Here is a 19342-nt window from a genome sequence, read left to right as displayed (position 1 = left end):
AGGCATGCTGGGAGAACTGGGAGGATTTTCACTGATGGCAGGCCAAATACACAGAGAAATGTGTGATGTTTATTAGACAACATGACAGATTAATTCTAATTTCCTATACATATAAATCTATTAAAGCTAGTGGGATTATAGCTCACAGTATTATAGTATGAAACAATTAGTGGGTTTCCAACAAATTGGCTATTTACTAGAGTTGGTTTATTTTTATCCTAATCAGCTCTGATGAGTGACCGAAAAAAAGGATTTTCTCAATCAGTAAATGCTGTAATAAACGCTATTAGGTCACACTGCGTGCGACAGTCACGGATGTGAACTGTATTAATGAGTGTAAAAGACTCAAAGGTAGCTGTGAGATGTTTAAAACAAAGTCAGACGAAGTTCAGAGAAGCAAGAGTCTATTCAAAAGGATTCTTAAGTCAACAAAAAACAAGAGTTTCAGTAGATAAGGAAGGCCAAATGGAAAACAGCAGTTATTTTGTTTTACCCTTTTGAGCTCCCAACCTTTGTCTACTTTAGAGCAAGCTAAATTTGAAGACACTGGCAGTCTTTCTGAAAAAACTCAGAAATTTAGATTGTTGTTTTAGGAAAACAAGCTGTGGATACTGCAATACAATGGACCCCTCAAATTCATGGATCACTAAAAGCAGATTCACAGATTCTTATGTAGAACATGAATCCAAATTATTCATAAAACATTTGCTAATACGCTTAGCAAATGCTTTTGTAGATTTTTTTGAAATATTTGAAAGAAAATGGGAAGTTGAAGTACCTCTGTGCAATACAACTTGACACACTGTTGAATGGCATGCACAAAGCAACCAATCTTGGAGCCCCATTCATTTTCCTTGCCACTGATTAGCAGCAGAGGTCAGGGAGACTGTAGATATTAGCTTCTGCAGTAGTGCTAAGATGGCTTAATGCATATTGAGATACAGTATATTTGGCATTTGAGTCAATGACTCAGCGTAATCTGCCACCTTTCCTTAGATAGAAATGTTTTAAGCTAATTTGAATAAGGAATTGAGCTTCATGTTGGATAACTAGGATTAACTAATTGTATGATAACTAGTAAGTAACTTGAAAATGTGACTAAGGTGAGTGAATGATCTTGTGATTTGACAGAATATAAGTTAAACCACTGATGGTGTGGTTCACAGTCCAGTATGAGATGTGGTGATGAGTTTATTGGCATGTAAAACTGACAATCAAAAGCTTTTTTTAAAAAAATTATGGTTGTAAGAAGTTGTGCTTAAAAGCTGTTAACTTGAATCTGGAAAAGCCAGGATGCATGTGGCTACCAGCTCTGAGTAAAGTAGCGAATGTATTTAATTAAGAAAGTTTAGACAAAATTACAAGTCCTCCATGATGACAGCTGAGGAGTGAGGTTATAGGTTATCGGTTATCTACCAACATTTTGGAAGTTGTAGAAGACTCTCTCAGAGAAAAATATTTAAATAGGTTTTTGCAGCTGTGGCTTTAGCTAAGAGGTTTAGGATTTCTAAGAAGAGAGAACTATGAAGAAAAAATGTAAGTTAACTTGGACACTTATGACTGATTATAAAGTTGGTTCCTTGGTGTTTAGAGTTTTAATTTGAACATAAAATCAAGGCCTGTATTTGGGGCCACTTGGTTTTTTTCTACAACTGTGTTCATTTGCCTAAGGTATTGTTGTTGTCTCATCCTCTGGTGGTCAGCCTGAAGATTGTTGTCTCATTTTGAACGGGAGGCAATACATTTCAGGTACGAAATAAAACCCTACTGATTAAAATTACACACAGATTATTTTGATTTGACATTTACACATATATAAAAACACAGTTCAAATGCATCTTTCAATCTGTCTTTCTCTCTTTGTCTCTCTCTCTGTTTCTCACACACAGACACACAAACACACCAGCATAACCAGAATAACAGTGATTTGATGTTGCTAGGAAACAAGTCTTTAAAAAAACGGGAAAAAAAATGTTCTAATTTATTTTTAAAATTCATCCAGATGCTTCAATCATGTTTTCCTCTGAAGAGAGCGAATCAGAGGCACAGCAAAAATTGGAAGTACAAATCCCATGTAAGTCTTCTATTTAAGAGAATTGTTTTAAGCACCTTTAAATAGATGTATGAAGGGGACAGCATGCACTCTCTGCAAACTTAAACATACTATGGCCGTGCATAAATAATAATTAGTTTTGTACCCATCACTGTTATCCCAAGCATGACAAAGAATGCGACATCCAGTTGGATTGTAACAAAATAAGATCCTTCTTTTTAAAAAAATTGGCCTTATCATGGCTGTCACACAACAATATAAGCCTGCATCTCGCATCGCAAACAAGATCTTTACAACAAGGATCAATCTCAGTGATACAAAGACTGTTTGTTTTACTGTAATTATGTCTCTGATTAACAAACAAAACATTACAGGTGGAAAAGCTTCAGAGCGGAAAAACCAGAACAACCACAAAGGCTCTAATTACATCTCTCCATTCAGTAACTTGACAATTATATTTTGGTGCCAAAATAATAATAATAATAATAATAATAATAATAATAATAATAATAATAATAAAAAGGTTAAACACATTTTGTCTTTGCTTAGGCACAACACAAAGATAGCTTTTGAAAAACTACACTGAAGTACAATAGAAAAATCACATTATTTTGTCTGAAACACAAAACTCCACCAGAGGACATAGCTTTCCACATCATTGACAATTCATCATCAAACCCCAGTGTGGGACCAGAGATTTCAAAATGAAATGCAGAATTCAGTTTCATTTGAAAAGAGCACATTGCAACACTACAAAACAGTCAAGTTTTTCCTCAAATCTTGCCAAGGTAAGACTTACCTTGATGTTATCTCTGGTTCAGAAGGGGCATAAAAGTTGAAATTTGTGCCTTGGATATGTGTCTGTCCGTTGGCTCTTGAAACAAAGAACTCAAATTGTGGACTTCCCTCAAACTCCCGAATGGGCCTTGGTTCACAATCCTCTTGTGAAGCAATCCAAGACTGGTGCAAAAACTGGTGCTTTTGCACCAGCTTTTCCCACACTTTTACCTTCTACTTATCTTTTCATTAATATGCTTGGACAATGTACTCTTTAGCAAGGCCTTTTTGTGGCCTACACCCATTGTGGAGGATGTCAGAGGTTTTACTGGACAACTGTCTTCCATGTGGTTGTGTGGGCAATAACATAAAATGCAGTTTCCAATAGCTGCTATGTAATATGTAAGTTTTACTTTTTGACTTAAATTTCTAAAACAACTTTTTTTAAATCTCTAGTTTAATGAGGAATAATAATTTATAAATGAGCTTTTGAGTACATCTATGTAAACTATGTGACATATTCAGGATTCCTAGTTAACAACATTCTAATTCATTTTCTCCAGTATGAAGATGTAATAGCTTCAGTACAGGGACAACAAGGAGTCAAAGCTATTAAAGACATTGCTGCAAGTTTCAGATTTAAAACGAAAGCAAATTAAGTGTGAAATATCACATTTGCCACTGCTGAAAGCAATCAGAGGGAAGACTAAACATGTAAATAACCAGCAGAAGTATACAATCAAACATAAATCCTGTGGGTTTGTCTTCACAGTCTGACCAGCTCACATCTGAGTTATTTTTATTTTTTTATTATTATTATTATTATTTTAACATTTCCAGAGATTTAACAATCAGTTCTCACAGAGGTAAAACCAATAATGTGCTCAACTGAATTAAGTGTTTATGTCCTCTGTCTGCCAGTCACTGTCTACTCAGAGAGCCTCAACTCTGACGACTGACTCTACCACTGGGTCAACAGCTGCAAACGAAGCAGTCCAAATCTACCCGGCCTCATTTGCAAATTCTCAATTAGAGTGAGAGTGCAGGCAGGTCAGCAGCAGTCTGAATGGATAACAAAGATCAACAGCCTGGATCTAATGATGAGCGCTCAAGCTGAGGCTCAGTGGGAAGGCTGCAGCTCCAGGAAACTGGTACGGAAAATGAGAAGAAGGTGAGACATTGTCTGTCAGTTTCGATCAGCTGCTAATGAAAAGCTCCAGACCATATTTGAGCGGCATTAAAACAGAATAAATAAAACAAAATGACACTGGATTAATTTTTTTTTTTTAATCAAACCATGTATTATTATTTACACCTAGCTTTAATCATTCAAATCCCAAATGTAACTCTATGCAACACAAACCTGTGGTAAACTTCCCTGGTAAAAAATAGATGTAGTTGTCTTTATAAGTAAAGGTTCACATTGTGACAGCAGCCTGTATTTGGGTTGCCATAGAAACCTCAGGTTCATACTATCACTTCTGGGTTGAGATGAAGCTCAGAATGAGACTGGAAAATATGAGATGACTCTTTTCACCTGAGAGACTTCATTAGTTATCATATCAAACCGCATAGTGAGAACTACGCTGCCTGCCCCTCCACTGGCCAAAAGGAAAGCAAATAGAGATGCAAAAATATGAGAAATGATAGAATAAATGTAGACATTGAGGTTGATGTTCAATCAAGATACAAAATGCTGGCAAATTAATTGTGAAGCATTGCTTTTTGGCTACTATTTAGGCATAATTTGCTACAAGGTTTTTACAGCATCGCTAATCATCTGTGGTCAAAATACGAAGGTAATACAAATATTACCGTGTTAAGGATCAAAACACAAAATTCTCTATTGGTTTGATTAAATCAGATAACTTTCTTTGTCCTGGTCTTATGATTTCTAAGGTCTTTTCTGGCTAAATTCAAGCAGCCTATATCTGTTCAGCCACTCTGCCATACACTGCTTATTTGTGAAGTGCATGCCCATTGGGTTCTTGGTCAGCCCTCTGACATTCCTCCCTGATTACTACTCTTGTAATTTGATTAAAAGCTATTTTAATCTTGGCACTGAAATTAAGGAAATTTGTTTTTGTGAAATATTAACTTTTAAGCAAGTGTGTACTTTGTAACAAGGCACCAGTCATTGCCTAATCTATCTAAGATGTTTTCACATATTTCTCTTTACTTAACATAGCTTGATGCCAGATCACGGACTATATAAATTCAAAGTGAGAATTTTATTATCCTATAGCAAAAGCTGAAAGCAAAAGCGATTTAAGCTTTCTAACGTAAGTGGCCGGCAAAATAACTAGCACAGTTTCTTAGAAACTCTAGAGATAGAACGTCATGCTACTAGTGGTCTGTTGTGTTCATGGAAGTGGAGAATACTCTCTGCCTTTCTAGTCTGAATTATCATGAAGTTAGGATTAAGTTTAGACCCTAAAAATTCCAAATTTTTCTTTAAACTACTTGAATTATTAAAAGATCCCCTCAAACAAAACACATTGGCAGAGTCATGACCGGAATAAATTGAGAATAAACTGAGAAAAAATTGAAAATGCTAGTGGTTTGGTAAACTACTCCCTGATCTGAGAAGCCACGTTTATCACTGAAATAAATTCAGGAAGCTTTTTGACATCAGAACCAGGTTTTAAAGCTGCTTTACAAGCAAGCAGCATTTATATCCCTGAAGAGCCTGTCTGTGCATGTAACAGTGTGGTTAATGTGTCACAGGGGGGAAGTCTGTGTCTGGATGACTTTTTCAGTGTGAGCCATGGCTTAGGTACAAATGTGATATATTATCACATTGTGCCAGCAAGAAATTATGACCCGTAGCTTCGCCAGCACAGCCAGTGGAAAACAAATGAATAGCAAACATGAATTATTACTTCAGAGCTTTTGCTGCCATTTCTGAAGACATGTCATTATCTGTTGAGGTACCTTGACCGCGCTTTATTTTCACAAAAAAAGAATCTCATAAGCAAAGCTATTACTTATCCGTAATGGGAACAATCAAGCGAATAATAATTCAAGCAGTAGCTGGCAGTTTTAGACAAAGTAATATAGATTTGTACAGACTGAACACTTATGTTTAACCTTAAGCAAGGTTTATGATTCAGTCAGGTGTTTTCAATCAAAAACACTGAATATCATCAACTTCTATTAAATATGTAAAAGCAAGAGGTTTGTCCTTCTGTTTGATTGGAACATTCAGGTTTCTGTTACCATGATGTTGAAAAGCAAAGACAACAGCAATAATGATTCAAATTAAAAAAGGAAATCTGTTGGACCTATCAGTTTGGAAAGTTTTGGATCCATCATTTCACAGTAAAAACATTATTTGCAAGTGAAAATAAATTCAGTTGTCAGTCCTCTTACCAATGTATTTCACAAAAGTGTTACTGTTTAGTTCAAATTGTATAATAAGAACATAAATTGCAAAAAATAAAATAAGAATAAAATAAAAAATATAATTATACACATCCAGTCATTCTTGTTTTACTTGGTGCATGAAATGTAAAAGTTATGAATATTACAATTATAAAACTAGAACTCAAAGGTGTTATGAAAAGAGTACTTTTAAAATTACAATAAGTTGTAATTTAAATGGACCTTAAGAAATACCTGTGAAGCAACAAAGGTCAAAATTCTCCCACAATTTAGAATGGAAGGCAATTACCTTAAAATTATCATTGCTGCAAGATGTTTAGCAGCTTTTCTATACATTACGGTACTTCTGAATTTCAGCTTCATCATGTGGAGGCTTAATATTTTGTCTCAGCTTAATAATTTGTTTATCTGAGGTCGTACTTACTCAAGACCAGGTGATGAGAGAGTGACCTTTTATAACATCTTCTGTGTGATGATCTGTGTATGTGTGATCAACAGTGACTCACCTGCGAGGTAAGGGCTCAGGAGGACAGTGTGTGAGGGGACTGCTGGCAGCGGGCGGGGCCTCTCTCCGAGTCCTCAGAGACTGGCTCCTCTGGACCTGCCTTAGCACACTGCTCTTCAGGTCAAGCAGTGTCGTCATGTTTCACTGGCAAAGACAGAAATGACAAAAATCAAACATTTATTTTAATTCATTTGTAAGAATTAATACAAAAATTAGGTAGAGATACTCTCAGTTTTTATGCTTTAACTCAGTAAAGCATTAATAATAATTTTTTTTAGCTCTCTGTAAATACTTAGCAACCCCAAGATTCAGGACAATATTAATTTGCACGTTCAAAGTATATATTTTTTTATATTCTTGTAAAGCTTAAAAAAATAGAAGAGACACTCTAAAGCAATAATTGTTGCCATTTATATGAAACACATAATCAAAAAAGCAAAGTAAAAATCACCTTAAAAGATGAATTTTGTTACGCTCAGATTAGTTAATGGAAAAGCTTTTTGGCATGTGGTTTGTTTTGAGAAAAGGCACAAAAAATAAAGGAAATGACACCTTAATCCTATATGTACATAGAAATAATTACTGCATGTTATTAAAGGATAATTAAAATTAGAATTAACATATCCTGTGCAAACACAGACTCTAGTGATAATATTTGGGAAACGTTTGTGCTTAAGAAGGACACTTGTTAACTTTGTGCATCTCTTACTATTCAGTCTAACAAGTTAACTTCATACAATTACCAGAGGAGAATTTATGATTTTTAAGTGAATGTCTTGAATTATTCACTTTCAAAGCCATAGCTTTTGAAAGTATGTGTTTGTACAAAACCTAAACCTCTTAACTATGCACATCTTGACTACAGATATTGGATTTGGGTGACAAAAACTAAACATAAATTCTATTATAAAAACAGGCAGAAGACATATTTAGAGAAGAAAACACACAGTAAGATAATAACTTTCTATCTTATTTATTAACATGTGGGATTTATTTATTTTTTTTCAAATGTCATCCAATTATTGCAGAGAAAGTTATTCTTGGGTTATCGTGACAGCAACATGAGCCTACTAGGCGACCTCAGAGAGATTGGCAATGTGTTGCTAAGCAATTCTCAGAGACGGAGTTGGCGTACTCGGAACCACTTGCCACAAAGTGAATTTTCATTTTGGCTTCCTGGAGTCCTCTAAGCATGTCTAAATCATATGACCTCACAGTTCCTACTCTACACAAAGGAATGGAACAAACTGTTCCTAGCAGAGATGCTTTATACAACAGAACATATTGTCATATTCTAAGAGTGGCATGTAATAATAGAACATGTATAGGAATCAAACTTAATATTTCCTATGCACAGCATCAAGTCAGTTTACACAGAACAGGGACTGTGAGCAAACAAAATTGAGGTTCATTTTGATTGCAGTTCCTCCTTATGACCTTTTTTGCAAGACTTCAGGGAAGGACTTTAATTTGAGAACAGCTTTCACTTTTATTACTAGTTAATTCTCTTAATCGTACCAGAACCAGCATGTTCATTTCAAGCAGTCTTCATTGAAACAAAGCATAATTTATTATAGTCCCTGTAGCTGCACACCTGCTAAAATCTGCAGTCTCTGTTTTATTTTATATTTTAAGTAAAAGTTCAGCATGAGCAGATTTAAAGTTTTCAGTCATACAAACGTAAATTTCTTGTACAGCCAAACATTTAAAATTTTAAAATGTCTGTCCAGCAAATAAAGAATAGAGGGACAACCCTACCGATAACTAAAATCTCCTTTTGAGAATGGTGTGTGTTCTGTTACATCTGTTGAAATTTGGTGATGGTAGTGTGATGATCTGAGGCTTCCTGACTGCTTCAGAACCTGGATAACTTGACTTCCTTGATGGAACCATGAATTTCTCTGTCAGAAAGTCCTGAATGAGAATATCAAGCCATCAAGTTTGAGTTTAAGTTCAAGCGCACCCGAGTTTAACAGCCTTGAAAGTGCACCCAAACGACACATCTACCTCTGACTGTCTCAAAAAATCAAAAACAAGAGACCTTGTCAAAGTCTGAAATTAAATCAGATTCAAATTCTGTTATATTACCTTAAAAAAGTTGTTCATACTCAAAACCCTCAAATGTGGCTAATTAAAATCAAAAGCTCCAAAATGAATTTGACCTAAATTTTTTCATTGTGATGTAAAAAAAACAACCCTGGATTAGTTGTCATGGGTTCTACAACTAATTATTTGGGTTAATCACACATCACTATGTTGGTTTGGATGGCTATTCCTTTAGTAAATGAAATCACCATTTGAACACTACACTTTGGTTTCACTCAATGTATCTTTGTCTAATATCAAAACATGTTTGATGATCTGTCACATTTTAGTGGGACAAAAAAGGAAAAAATGCTGCAAATAAATTTTAACAGCCCTGTTAACAAGCACCACCTGCTTAACTCTGCATCTTTTTTATCTTTTTAAACTCCAACAGTTGCGAGCAGCAGGGAAAAATAGAGGAAACAAAACACGCACAAAAAACATGCAACAAAGACTAAACAGAGACGGGATTTGATTGATGGAATAGTTGTTTTCAGAGACAGCCAGACACACTCAGGCTTGCAGTCAGTTACTCTTTTCAACAGATGACAGGCTTATGTGTTTGCGTCAATGTGAAAATGATGCCATGAAGCATTGTCAGTAGTTTTGAGGACAATTAGCCTGGTGTACTTGTAGGAAGAGGGTGCTTGTTGTTGTGGTCCACATTAGAGGCGACGCTAATTCATTTTTCTCCCTTGGTTTTGAATGGCACAGTTTAGGTTTGCCTATTTAGTAGCATAGTGCTTACACCAAATGGATCCAGCAAATGAAACATGTTGGCCTCTTTGAGTGTAATAATTTGGAGCGCTGAGCCAACAGAATGGAAAGCAGAATGCACGCAGAGTTCTGGCTCAGAGAAAGTCCAAAATTCATGGTACAAGATGCATCATTGTCTGAGCCAAAGAACAGTCTGGTGTCTAGCTAGGAGGCTGACAAGCATACAGTAAGTTACTATAAGTTTTCAGTTTTTAGTTCTTCTCTAATGACAATACCAGTTGTTATTCACCATGAACACCTGAGAAAAACTGGAGCTCTTCAAGTTATACCTTATATAACCTTTTCTATGATAGCTGTGACTTGTAGTAACACATAGTGGCTTCTTAAAAGTATAAATGACAAAATCATTGTTAGCAAAACAAAACAACAACAAAAAGACTTGTTCTGACTGCTGAAACATCTCTTGACTTCCTTGATGACACAATAAATCTCTGAGAACTCAGATATAATGAGTTGCTGGGTCTTTGTATACAGGAGCATAAATAATAAAAGAAGTTCAAGAAAATTTTAGACATATTTATGGAAAAGAAAATCAGATATATTTTTTTAACTTTGTACATTTTACACCTGCAACTGAGGATAATTTATTAAAATAACTATATTTCTGGTAATATCATCATGTTGTCACTTTAGTCAAGCTCAAAGCAAACCCATTGACGGTCACAAAATCTTAATGTCAGATGGATTTAAATCTGAATATTTCTTATATTTCAATAAATATATTTCTCATCCAAGTCTGACAATGTCCACTGAAAATTAAAATTATTTGCTAAGGTGTTTTTTGATATATTAAAGATACAATGTATAATTTGCTCACTCCAGGCCATGATTCCCTGACTTAATTAATGTCATCAACTATTGTGTATGCGTGTCTGTGGGGGTGTGCATGTTTCATCAGTTGAGTTCAGCTTCAGTCATTGGCTGGCTCTGTCTTCTCTAACATTTATTTAATTTCCCTGTGGGATCATTAAAGTATTTTAGAATTTGAATTTCAACATAAACAGTTTAAAACCAAGCAGCATAAATGCCCTGCATGAGATGCTTAAGAGAGGGTCCCATGGGTTGCTGATGAGTCACAAAGACAAAACAAAATAACTAAACATTAGTTATTTTTAAAGCTGCCGATTGCTTTCTGAGCTTACGCAAGTTGTCTGAATGCTACATTTTGAAGCTGATTGTATATTTGTTTTGTGCAGAGGTCCAAATTGAATTTATGGCAACCTATTTTATTCACCTTTATTTCTCTGCATAATGAAAAATAATTGTTCTAAATATGAAAAAATATCAATGAAAAAACAGATGTAACACAGGAATGATGTATTTCACTAGCAGACTTTGGACTTTTTCTGATCTCAAGCAAAACAGGCGGATAGTTCTGACAAAGAACCAATATAGACATCAATCCATCCATTGATTTTCTGCTCAAGATTAATCCTTGCAGGTTCATGGGGGGCAGGCTGGTCCCTATGTCCATCAGTCAATGGATGGGGAGTTGGATACAGCCTGGCCAGGTTGCCAATCCAATACAGGGCAAAACAGAGACCATGACCAAGACACACTTTTTGGTAATTCATAGTGGTCAATTAACCAAATATGCACACATTTAGAGGGAGGAAGACAGTGGAATATTCCATAAGTGCGGAGTAGCCCGAGAAAACCCATGTACACAGCAGGGAAAGACAAAAAACTCCATACAAAAATCCCCACATATGGATTCAAACCCAGGACCTTAATGGTATAAAGCAACATTGCTTCAATTTTTCATCTCCTCTCTGATCATACATAAAGTTTGTGTCTGGTTGGCTTTGAGCCAAGGAAAATTTGGCTAGGGTAGGGTAAAGTTTTGAAAAGTTACAGTTTGAGAAACACAAACACAAACACAAAAAAAAAAAAAATCTACAACTATTTCTATGATTTACAGTTCTTTTAATGAGATGAAAGACAAAAATGCTGGAGAGACTGGTGCTTTCCTTGGCTATATATAACCACCAGTGAGCTGGCTGAAAGAAGGGTGCAATATTTTTTCTCATACTTACAGAAAAAACAGATTTTTTTTTATTTTTAGGAAATGTTTCCAGTCGTGAAAAATGCTGAATGATCACTCTTCTCAAACTAACGCTTTTAAAACTACAGTTTTCAGTCTACAAGCAGTTCAGGGAATGCTTAAGCTATTGCATTTTGTTATGCAGTTTTATTTTAAGTTTTATGTTAATGCCAAGATACAGTTCAATTGTTGGGAGGTTATCACACTGTCCAATGCTTGAAACACAGGCTGAAGATTAGTGAAGCATCTGTGCAAGATTTTGAGATCAAACAAAACTAAATGTCAGAGGGAGAAAAAGAACAAGACAAAAGTATTCTCATTGGATGTCAAGAGTGAAAATCAGAGAGATATTTTTTATATTACAAAACTGGCAACAAAGCAAAAACAGCTGTCTGTTAGCATTGAAAAGAGCTTCCACAAACACGAAAATCTTGTTCTCGGGTGAGCTTGCTTCTTCTTAAGAGGCATCAAACCATATTTTGTTGGCACAATGAGCCAGGATGAAAGGTTGCTGCATTGTGCCAACTCCACAATTACTCCTTTATGGTGCACAGAAACCAGCTAAAATGTGCAAACTAAGATAATATACATTGCCGAAAAAAGATAAGAAACTATTTTAAAAGTCTTACTTGAGATTATAAAATCAAAAATTGTATTTAAAATATTGACAAATATTGTTAGAAATCCATGCTTCTACTCAACAAAGTCTCGCATGAGAGCATAAGCACCTCTACCTTCAAGCTGTGCTGCAGCTATATTTATGTGGATTTTGTCACTGCAGGTGAACAACTCAATGTTTCATGCTCCATCGAGTGACTCCTATTTACCAGCTCTCTGCTCTTTTCATCACATATCTAAATGCCATGCATCTGGAATACCTGAGGCATGTTTGCTGCGAGCACTGAGCAGTGAAAACGTTTCCCAACTTTTAAACAATGGTGTCACAGGCCGAGTGATAACTGCTCAGTGCTTCTCATATCACTTCCACATGCACAGACTGTGACAGCTTCCAGGCACGGCGCTGCAGCTGTCTCCCAGGTGAACTCATTTCAATTACAGGGGTGGATTTCTCCCAGCTGGATTTCACACGGTCTCGGTCGTCAACCCAAAGTGACAAAACGGGGCGACGTACCGCCTTGGTCGGGCCACGGGCTTCCAGGGAAACACTGTCAAAGCTAAGTAAATGCCTTTCTCGCTACATTGGTGCCGAAGTCAAACCAGGGAGGCACTTGCCTACCGGACTCACTCCTGCAAGAGAGCCGATGAGCCCTGCAACCAAAGTCGACTTGCTGATGGGGATAGAGTGTCTCTATGGTAACAGTAGAGGGAAAGGAGCCGGTAAATACAGGTAAATGGAATTCTGTGAAGGATGAAAAAACAACCCCTTTATGTCATAATGTGTTTATACAAATGCACACTTCATAAATAACAAGTTTAATGATGCCTGGTTCAACAGACAAAAAGATCAAATGATTTGAAAGGTGCAGAGTTTTTTATGAGCACACCAGGCACTCCTGAGAATATTTCAGTATAAATCACACACCTAAGGTATTCACTGTCTACTTTATGCTTTCATATAAAATTTAAAAACACAGAAATAATAAAAATCGTCATTGCAATGTGCTCTACATCCATTTATTAACACCAGCTTCATGTAGGCACACATGTCCTTGTGTGAGACTTAATAGCTTAAATCAATATAAATACCAGGGAGAAGATAATTTAATACATTCCTTTGAGCCTCCACAAAAAAAGGATGCAGACAGCTTATGTAATTGAATGTAACAACACTTTCACTTAGGACCTTAATATTTCTCAAGACCTTGTTTCGCACACCAGCCAGAGGGGATACAGATTCAAATCATATCATAACCTTGAGGAGATTATTCTGTAGTGCTACTGATGTTTCCTGATGAGGTTTAAGACAGAGCGAAAAGCTTTATCAATGACCACTAATGTTATTATGTGGCAGGCCCTTAGGGACTCATAGGCTAAATGGATCTCAGTGTCAGGTCTTCCTCGAACCCTTAATAAGCTTTCCAAATGGAGAGATGGAGGGATGTAAAAACAGAGCAGACATGACTGGGATCTTTAACTGCAACCACCTGTGGATAACACATAATCCATAACCAGCTAAAAAAGCACAATACTGGTCTATTGCAAGCAGCTTACGCTGTTAAGACACATGACAGGCACTTTGGCTTCAGAATTGATTGCCAGAAAATATTCCAAGAATTGACGGCTGTGTGCTGTTGTAAAAAGCCTCTGCTGAACAGCCAAGCAGCAAAAATTACTGACAGTTGCACACACACACAAAAAATTTCAACTAGTACAATGGCACAAAGTCTTGCTTATTATACCCCAATAATACACTCTTTTGTCAGCCTGATAACACTCCAAAAGTACCTCTCCAGTCAAAAATAGCAGACATTGAGTTTTTCTGCAATAAAGCCACCTCCATAGTTTACACAAAAACATCAATCTGAATCCACAAGACACTGTGCCACATTAAGAAGAATGTGATGAAGTCACACTACTGTTCAACAGGCTGTAATTACAGACTGAACAAAGCAACCCAGTTGTACTGCATTACTATAACACTTGTTTTTGTCATGACTCAACACATGTAGGGAAGTTGTGGTTTTAAGAAATGATTTTTGAGTTATGAACACACATTCGCTCTGTAGTTATAATGATTAATTAGGAAGGACACACAGATCAGCCTGAAGTGAGGCTATGACCTGCACCAGTCTGCTTCTGAAGAAAATTAGTTGAGAGTTGTGCTGAAGGACACAGAAGATTTCTGCAAAATACAGATATTCGTGATGATTACGCTCGCAGAGTTTAATCTCTATTGTCCTTTATTCAGCTGATGAATAATGAAACCTAATAGTTTTTATTGCCCTTTTAATCAGCTGGGCATGTAATTATTGTCAATACAGGCAGCACAGGTAAATTGAAAGCACTGAACTGCTGGGGCTGTCTCTGGGGTAAGACAGTTGGAGCTGTGATCTCTGTGAGTGTGTGTGCCTGTGCCTGTAATAGCAAGAGAGAGTGAGAGAGACCTCCACAGGATTCTTCACAGCACTGCTTCTGAAACGAGTGCATCAGTCAACTCAGGATGTCTTCAGTCTGCAACCATATCTTCAGCTCTTCACTTTACCATATTTTATTGTTTTCTAATTAGTTTTTTTTCTTATCTTGGCATAATTTCCCTTTTTTTAAAAAAAAAAAAGTGTCAATCTTGAGTTGAGTCAATCCTTACCAGCTGATTAGGTTTGAATGGGTAGGACGTTCTTGTTTAACATACAGGGAACTTCTGCTTATATTCCAGTCATATAGAACATAAATTATTTTTCTTAACACAATATGTCTGACAGGTCAAATTCCTTTGTAAGAAATCTTTATCCTCGACATAGTCCCTTAAATTATTTTACTGTTACTGGAACATTAACAGAACTTTATTCTTTCAAGAATGACTGATTTGAAATTATCTGGAACTTAATTCAAATCAACAGGTGCACGTTCACGGTCATATTTCGCAATTACGGAATCATAAAAGCAATTCGTGCATAATCTAGCTTGATCAACAATGTTTATATTTTTTTTCATAAGTGAAAATGATATAAACATATATCTTACCTGCGTGTCTTGACAGTTTTCCCAGAGTGATATATTTTTTTTCTTTTGCAAAGGTTGCGTGTGTCAGAGTTCCTACAATCAAAGCTCTGATCAGTGCAGCAGGACGTCGCTCCTTGCTGTGAACGTGACGCAGTCAACTTATGGGAAAACAACGTTTGGGTCTTTTTCCTCAGATAGACGACAGACAAAAGCTCTTATTAGTCTCTCGAAATGCTCACCCCTCCGCTCCCCCGATGCCAACCCAAATATGGCCATAGGAAGTAGAGCGATACTTCACGGACCCTGTCTACTGTCAGAAATATACCATTTAGCCAGAAACGTGTTCCCGCCATCAGTCAAGTCTGGGAAGAGCTTTTTTAAATCTTGAAGCCAAAGCTATTCATAAAAATGCTAATTTGTGTAAGCACATAATCCTTGTTATAGTTCAATTTTATCAGGTTGTAGGAAATGAGGAAATGTATGAAATTCTCAGGGTACTACAAGCTTGAGTAACAATACCACTATTTCAGATTTTTTTTTTTACTTCAGTTAACATAATGTAACATTTGTTATTTGAGTTACAATAACGTTATTTGTTCTGATTTAGTAAACAAGCGAGTAAACATTTTTTGCAGAGCACCTTTTATAGAAAGAAATTACAAAGTGCTTTACAGCGGTAGAGCTGAGTCATAATATAAACAAAGACAGTAAGAACAATTGATAAAAACAATAAGTATATTTAACTTAAACTAGTTGCTCAATTGCCTTTTTTTCTCTTCGGTAGGGGAGGGGCAGAACTGTGTACCATACAGCTGAAAAAACTAACAATTTAATCATTTTGAAAGAACAATGTTTTCAAACCTTGGTATCCTTAATTAGACATGCCTACTTCTATGAAAGGTTGTATATCAGAGAATTTGTATTCTTTCACCAACTCAATATTAATTAAGCACAGTGGCAATAATAGACTTCATTGTTTCTCTTTGGGATAATTTACATTAATTTGATATAAATAGTTTGGTTTCCAAATGTAAAGACATTACTTTACTTTTTTCTTTTTAGAAAATTGTAAATCAAGCACATCATTTATGTTTATAAAATAAGTTGAAGTTTTGCTTAATTGTAAAATAAATGTGCTTTTTCTAATTCACTGAATATGCGTTCAGTTTTGAATAAGTTCTAAAGTAGATGTGTACAGAATGTCCGTGAACGCATCATTTGACTGTTGCTGAGGGGATGTCGCCGAGAAAAATCCTCTCTGAGGCAGAGGGGAGCAAGTTCAGCTGTCAATCAACACGTGATTCATGGGTTTTTCCTTTCTTTAACTTAATTAGCTCGAACAGTAGATGAGAAATTAAACAAAGCCAGAAGTTAATGTAGTAGTATGATGATGCATGACAGAGGTACAAAATAGCAAATACACAAAGTCTATTTAATGTTTAAGAGACCAGCAAACAATATTGTGTTTTTAAATAACTGTCAATATACAGAAGATAACTTCTGGAAGCAAAGGTCAGGGGTTAGAGTTAAGAACTCAGTAAACAACTTGCTGTAAAACCAAACTTTAAGTGATCACTTTAAATTAAACCAAATACTGATATGCGGCTAACATTTCAAATCAGAATTATTAAAAAAAAAAAAAACAATATAATGATTTCCTTTGTTTATTTCTGGTTCAACGCTCACAATAATACTTGTTTGTGCATGCTGTTCCTTAATTTTCAATAAAAGCTGGTATATTTACAATCAAGTTAGATCTGCATAACACCAGGCATTTTCTCACTCTTTAGTTTACAATGGCAGAAGGACATGCAAGTAAATTCTTTAAATAGGCACACAAGCATATCCCTGCAGGTTATAACCTCTCTTTAAAAAAAGATTTCCTACATGGTCATTATCACAGAGGGTGCAGGCGTGCCTCAACACATAGTGTAGAAAGGAGTAATTCATTTTTAGTCACAAAGTAAAATCTCCTACTACAGCCTAATTAGAATTTATTGGAATATCATACATCAAAGAGGTCAAATTAAGCACGTTTTGAAGTATTAATTTTCCTTTTTGTAAATTATTTAAAATGTTTGTCTTCAATGAAAAACACTGATGAAATCTTTGGAAACAATAGATGTTGTTTTTGTGAATAAAACTCTCCAAACATTAGATTAATCCTAAATCTTTAAAGCCTTATCTCAATTCCTTGTCAAAAATTCATTGGTTTCGAAGGACATGAAAGTTGGTTCAGGATTCCAAAATGATTTATTCACTGAGTGCTTTCATGCTTAAAGGTGGTACTAATTAATATTTAGGTTGCTTATGACTGAATAGTTTGTTGAGGGTTGGTAAATAAATAATTTTAAGCTCTCTCTTCCAAAATGCCTGTATATAGAGGGTTGTACAATCAAATCATTCAATCTGAGATAAGTGTTAAGTAAAGAATCCAAAAGGTTTTATCAGAGGCTTTGTTAAGCACATTAAGGAGGAAAAACACAAATGTGGACTTGTTCTTGGCTTCGAAATGTCTTGGCATTATTGTAAGATCCAAGATAAAGTATAGAGCTTTTCCTGTGCAGAGTGATGATAAGACACATGTGACCATGTTCCTTGTTTCCATGGACACATCATTAGAGAACTTCCCCAGCTGGTTTCAACTACTTGAAGTGTTGACGGCAAATAACAAGTGAAGGATTTGGTCATAACCAGGGCAAAAGGAAAAGTGACTTTTTAAGTCCCGCACTCAGACAGATGTTAAGCTATATTGGATCAATATTTTCTCATAGGTGATTATTTTGTTTATTTATTTTCATCACGTCTATCCTTAAGGTTTTCTTTTAGGTTTGAATGTGCAAGTCTATTTTTTGTTCTTATCTCCATCTTAACAAAACAACCTTATTATTAGAAGTTTCAAACCAAAGGTTTGCATTAATTAATTCAAGTAGCCACCATAATCCCCCAACAGAATACATTAGTGTTGACCTCGGAACAAAACAATGTTGATCACGTCAGTCTATGTCAAACAAATTTAACATGAGAAAAATTCAGTCTCATGCCCTCATTATGTTACGCTGTTAATTTGATTCCTGTAATTCTGAAATAAATCATAAAGCCCAACCTCACAAGTTTCTCGGTTAATTTCACACAACTCATTGGGTAGAGTTCAGGACATATGCTCAGTTCAGTTGAGAGAATTTGACTTTTCTATTATTGTGAAGAAGAAAAAAGCAACAAACACAATTACATAATTATCTGTAACAGTAATGTAAAACATAATTGTGCAACTATAAATGTAACTACCAGGGTAAAGAAAAAATGAACATGCCATCTTTGTTAATGAATAACTTAAACAATGACAATTTAATTTTTATTCCATGCGTTTACGTGCAACAGACTTTCATCCATCTTTTTGTTTTTGCGTGCTTCTTGCGCCCCCCTCAGGGAGACAAAAAACTGAAGAAGCATTCACCAGTTATTTTGTTTTTTCAGTCTTCACTGGCAATATTGGATCAAGAAGGTGAAAAGCCTCAATGTTATTCAGCGTAGCAGTATGACACAGAAGAAGGTGATTTTAATATTATTATTGTTTAATGAACGGGGATAGAAAATTGATTTGCAAGCACCAAGACAGCTAAATGTGTGTTTATGTGACTTAAAGCTAGAAAAATAAATAGTTTATTATTATTATTATTATTATTATTATTATTATTATTATTATTACTACTACTACTACTACTACTACTAATAATAATAATAATAATAATAATAACTGGCTAAAATCCCATCATCTTGGATATAATAATGCTAATATACATTACGTTTTGAATCTATGACTTTCAAATTTATTGTATTAAAAATAATATATTTTGTAATTTTATTTTCATAATTATTATCAACGTTATTGTTGTTGTTACTTGGATCATTTTTATTATTTTAGTCTTTAAAATACCACCATTTGCACAGAATTTCACGTTTTTGTCTATCTTGTGACAGTGTAAAACGTCAAAACACATGTTTTATAATCAGTTAGTACTCATATAGCATTTTCATGAAATACTTATACTCTTAGAAATTTTTTGGACGGCTAGTTTTTACCTCTACTTCAGTT

General features: G+C 35.3%; 1 protein-coding gene across 2 annotated transcripts in view; it reads right to left on the bottom strand.

Moving 5' to 3' along the window:
* baiap3 (BAI1 associated protein 3) overlaps positions 1-15505 on the bottom strand; it is a 41484-nt gene extending 25979 nt beyond the window's left edge. The window contains exons 1-2 of one of the 2 annotated variants that reach the window (XM_032587124.1): positions 15268-15505; positions 6721-6863 (exon numbers count right to left, since the gene is read on the bottom strand). In XM_032587124.1, coding sequence (XP_032443015.1) covers positions 6721-6857 — 137 coding nt within the window. In that variant the 5' untranslated portion in view covers positions 6858-6863; positions 15268-15505. Of the gene's footprint in view, positions 1-6720; positions 6864-15267 lie in introns of those variants that run through there. The other variant, XM_032587122.1, reaches the window with a different exon arrangement.
* Positions 15506-19342: the final 3837 nt, after the last annotated feature.

This window comes from Xiphophorus hellerii, chromosome 16 (genome assembly GCF_003331165.1).
Source record: "Xiphophorus hellerii strain 12219 chromosome 16, Xiphophorus_hellerii-4.1, whole genome shotgun sequence".
NCBI classification, from domain to species: domain Eukaryota; kingdom Metazoa; phylum Chordata; class Actinopteri; order Cyprinodontiformes; family Poeciliidae; genus Xiphophorus; species Xiphophorus hellerii.
This window is presented reverse-complemented; position numbering and strand designations above follow the sequence as displayed.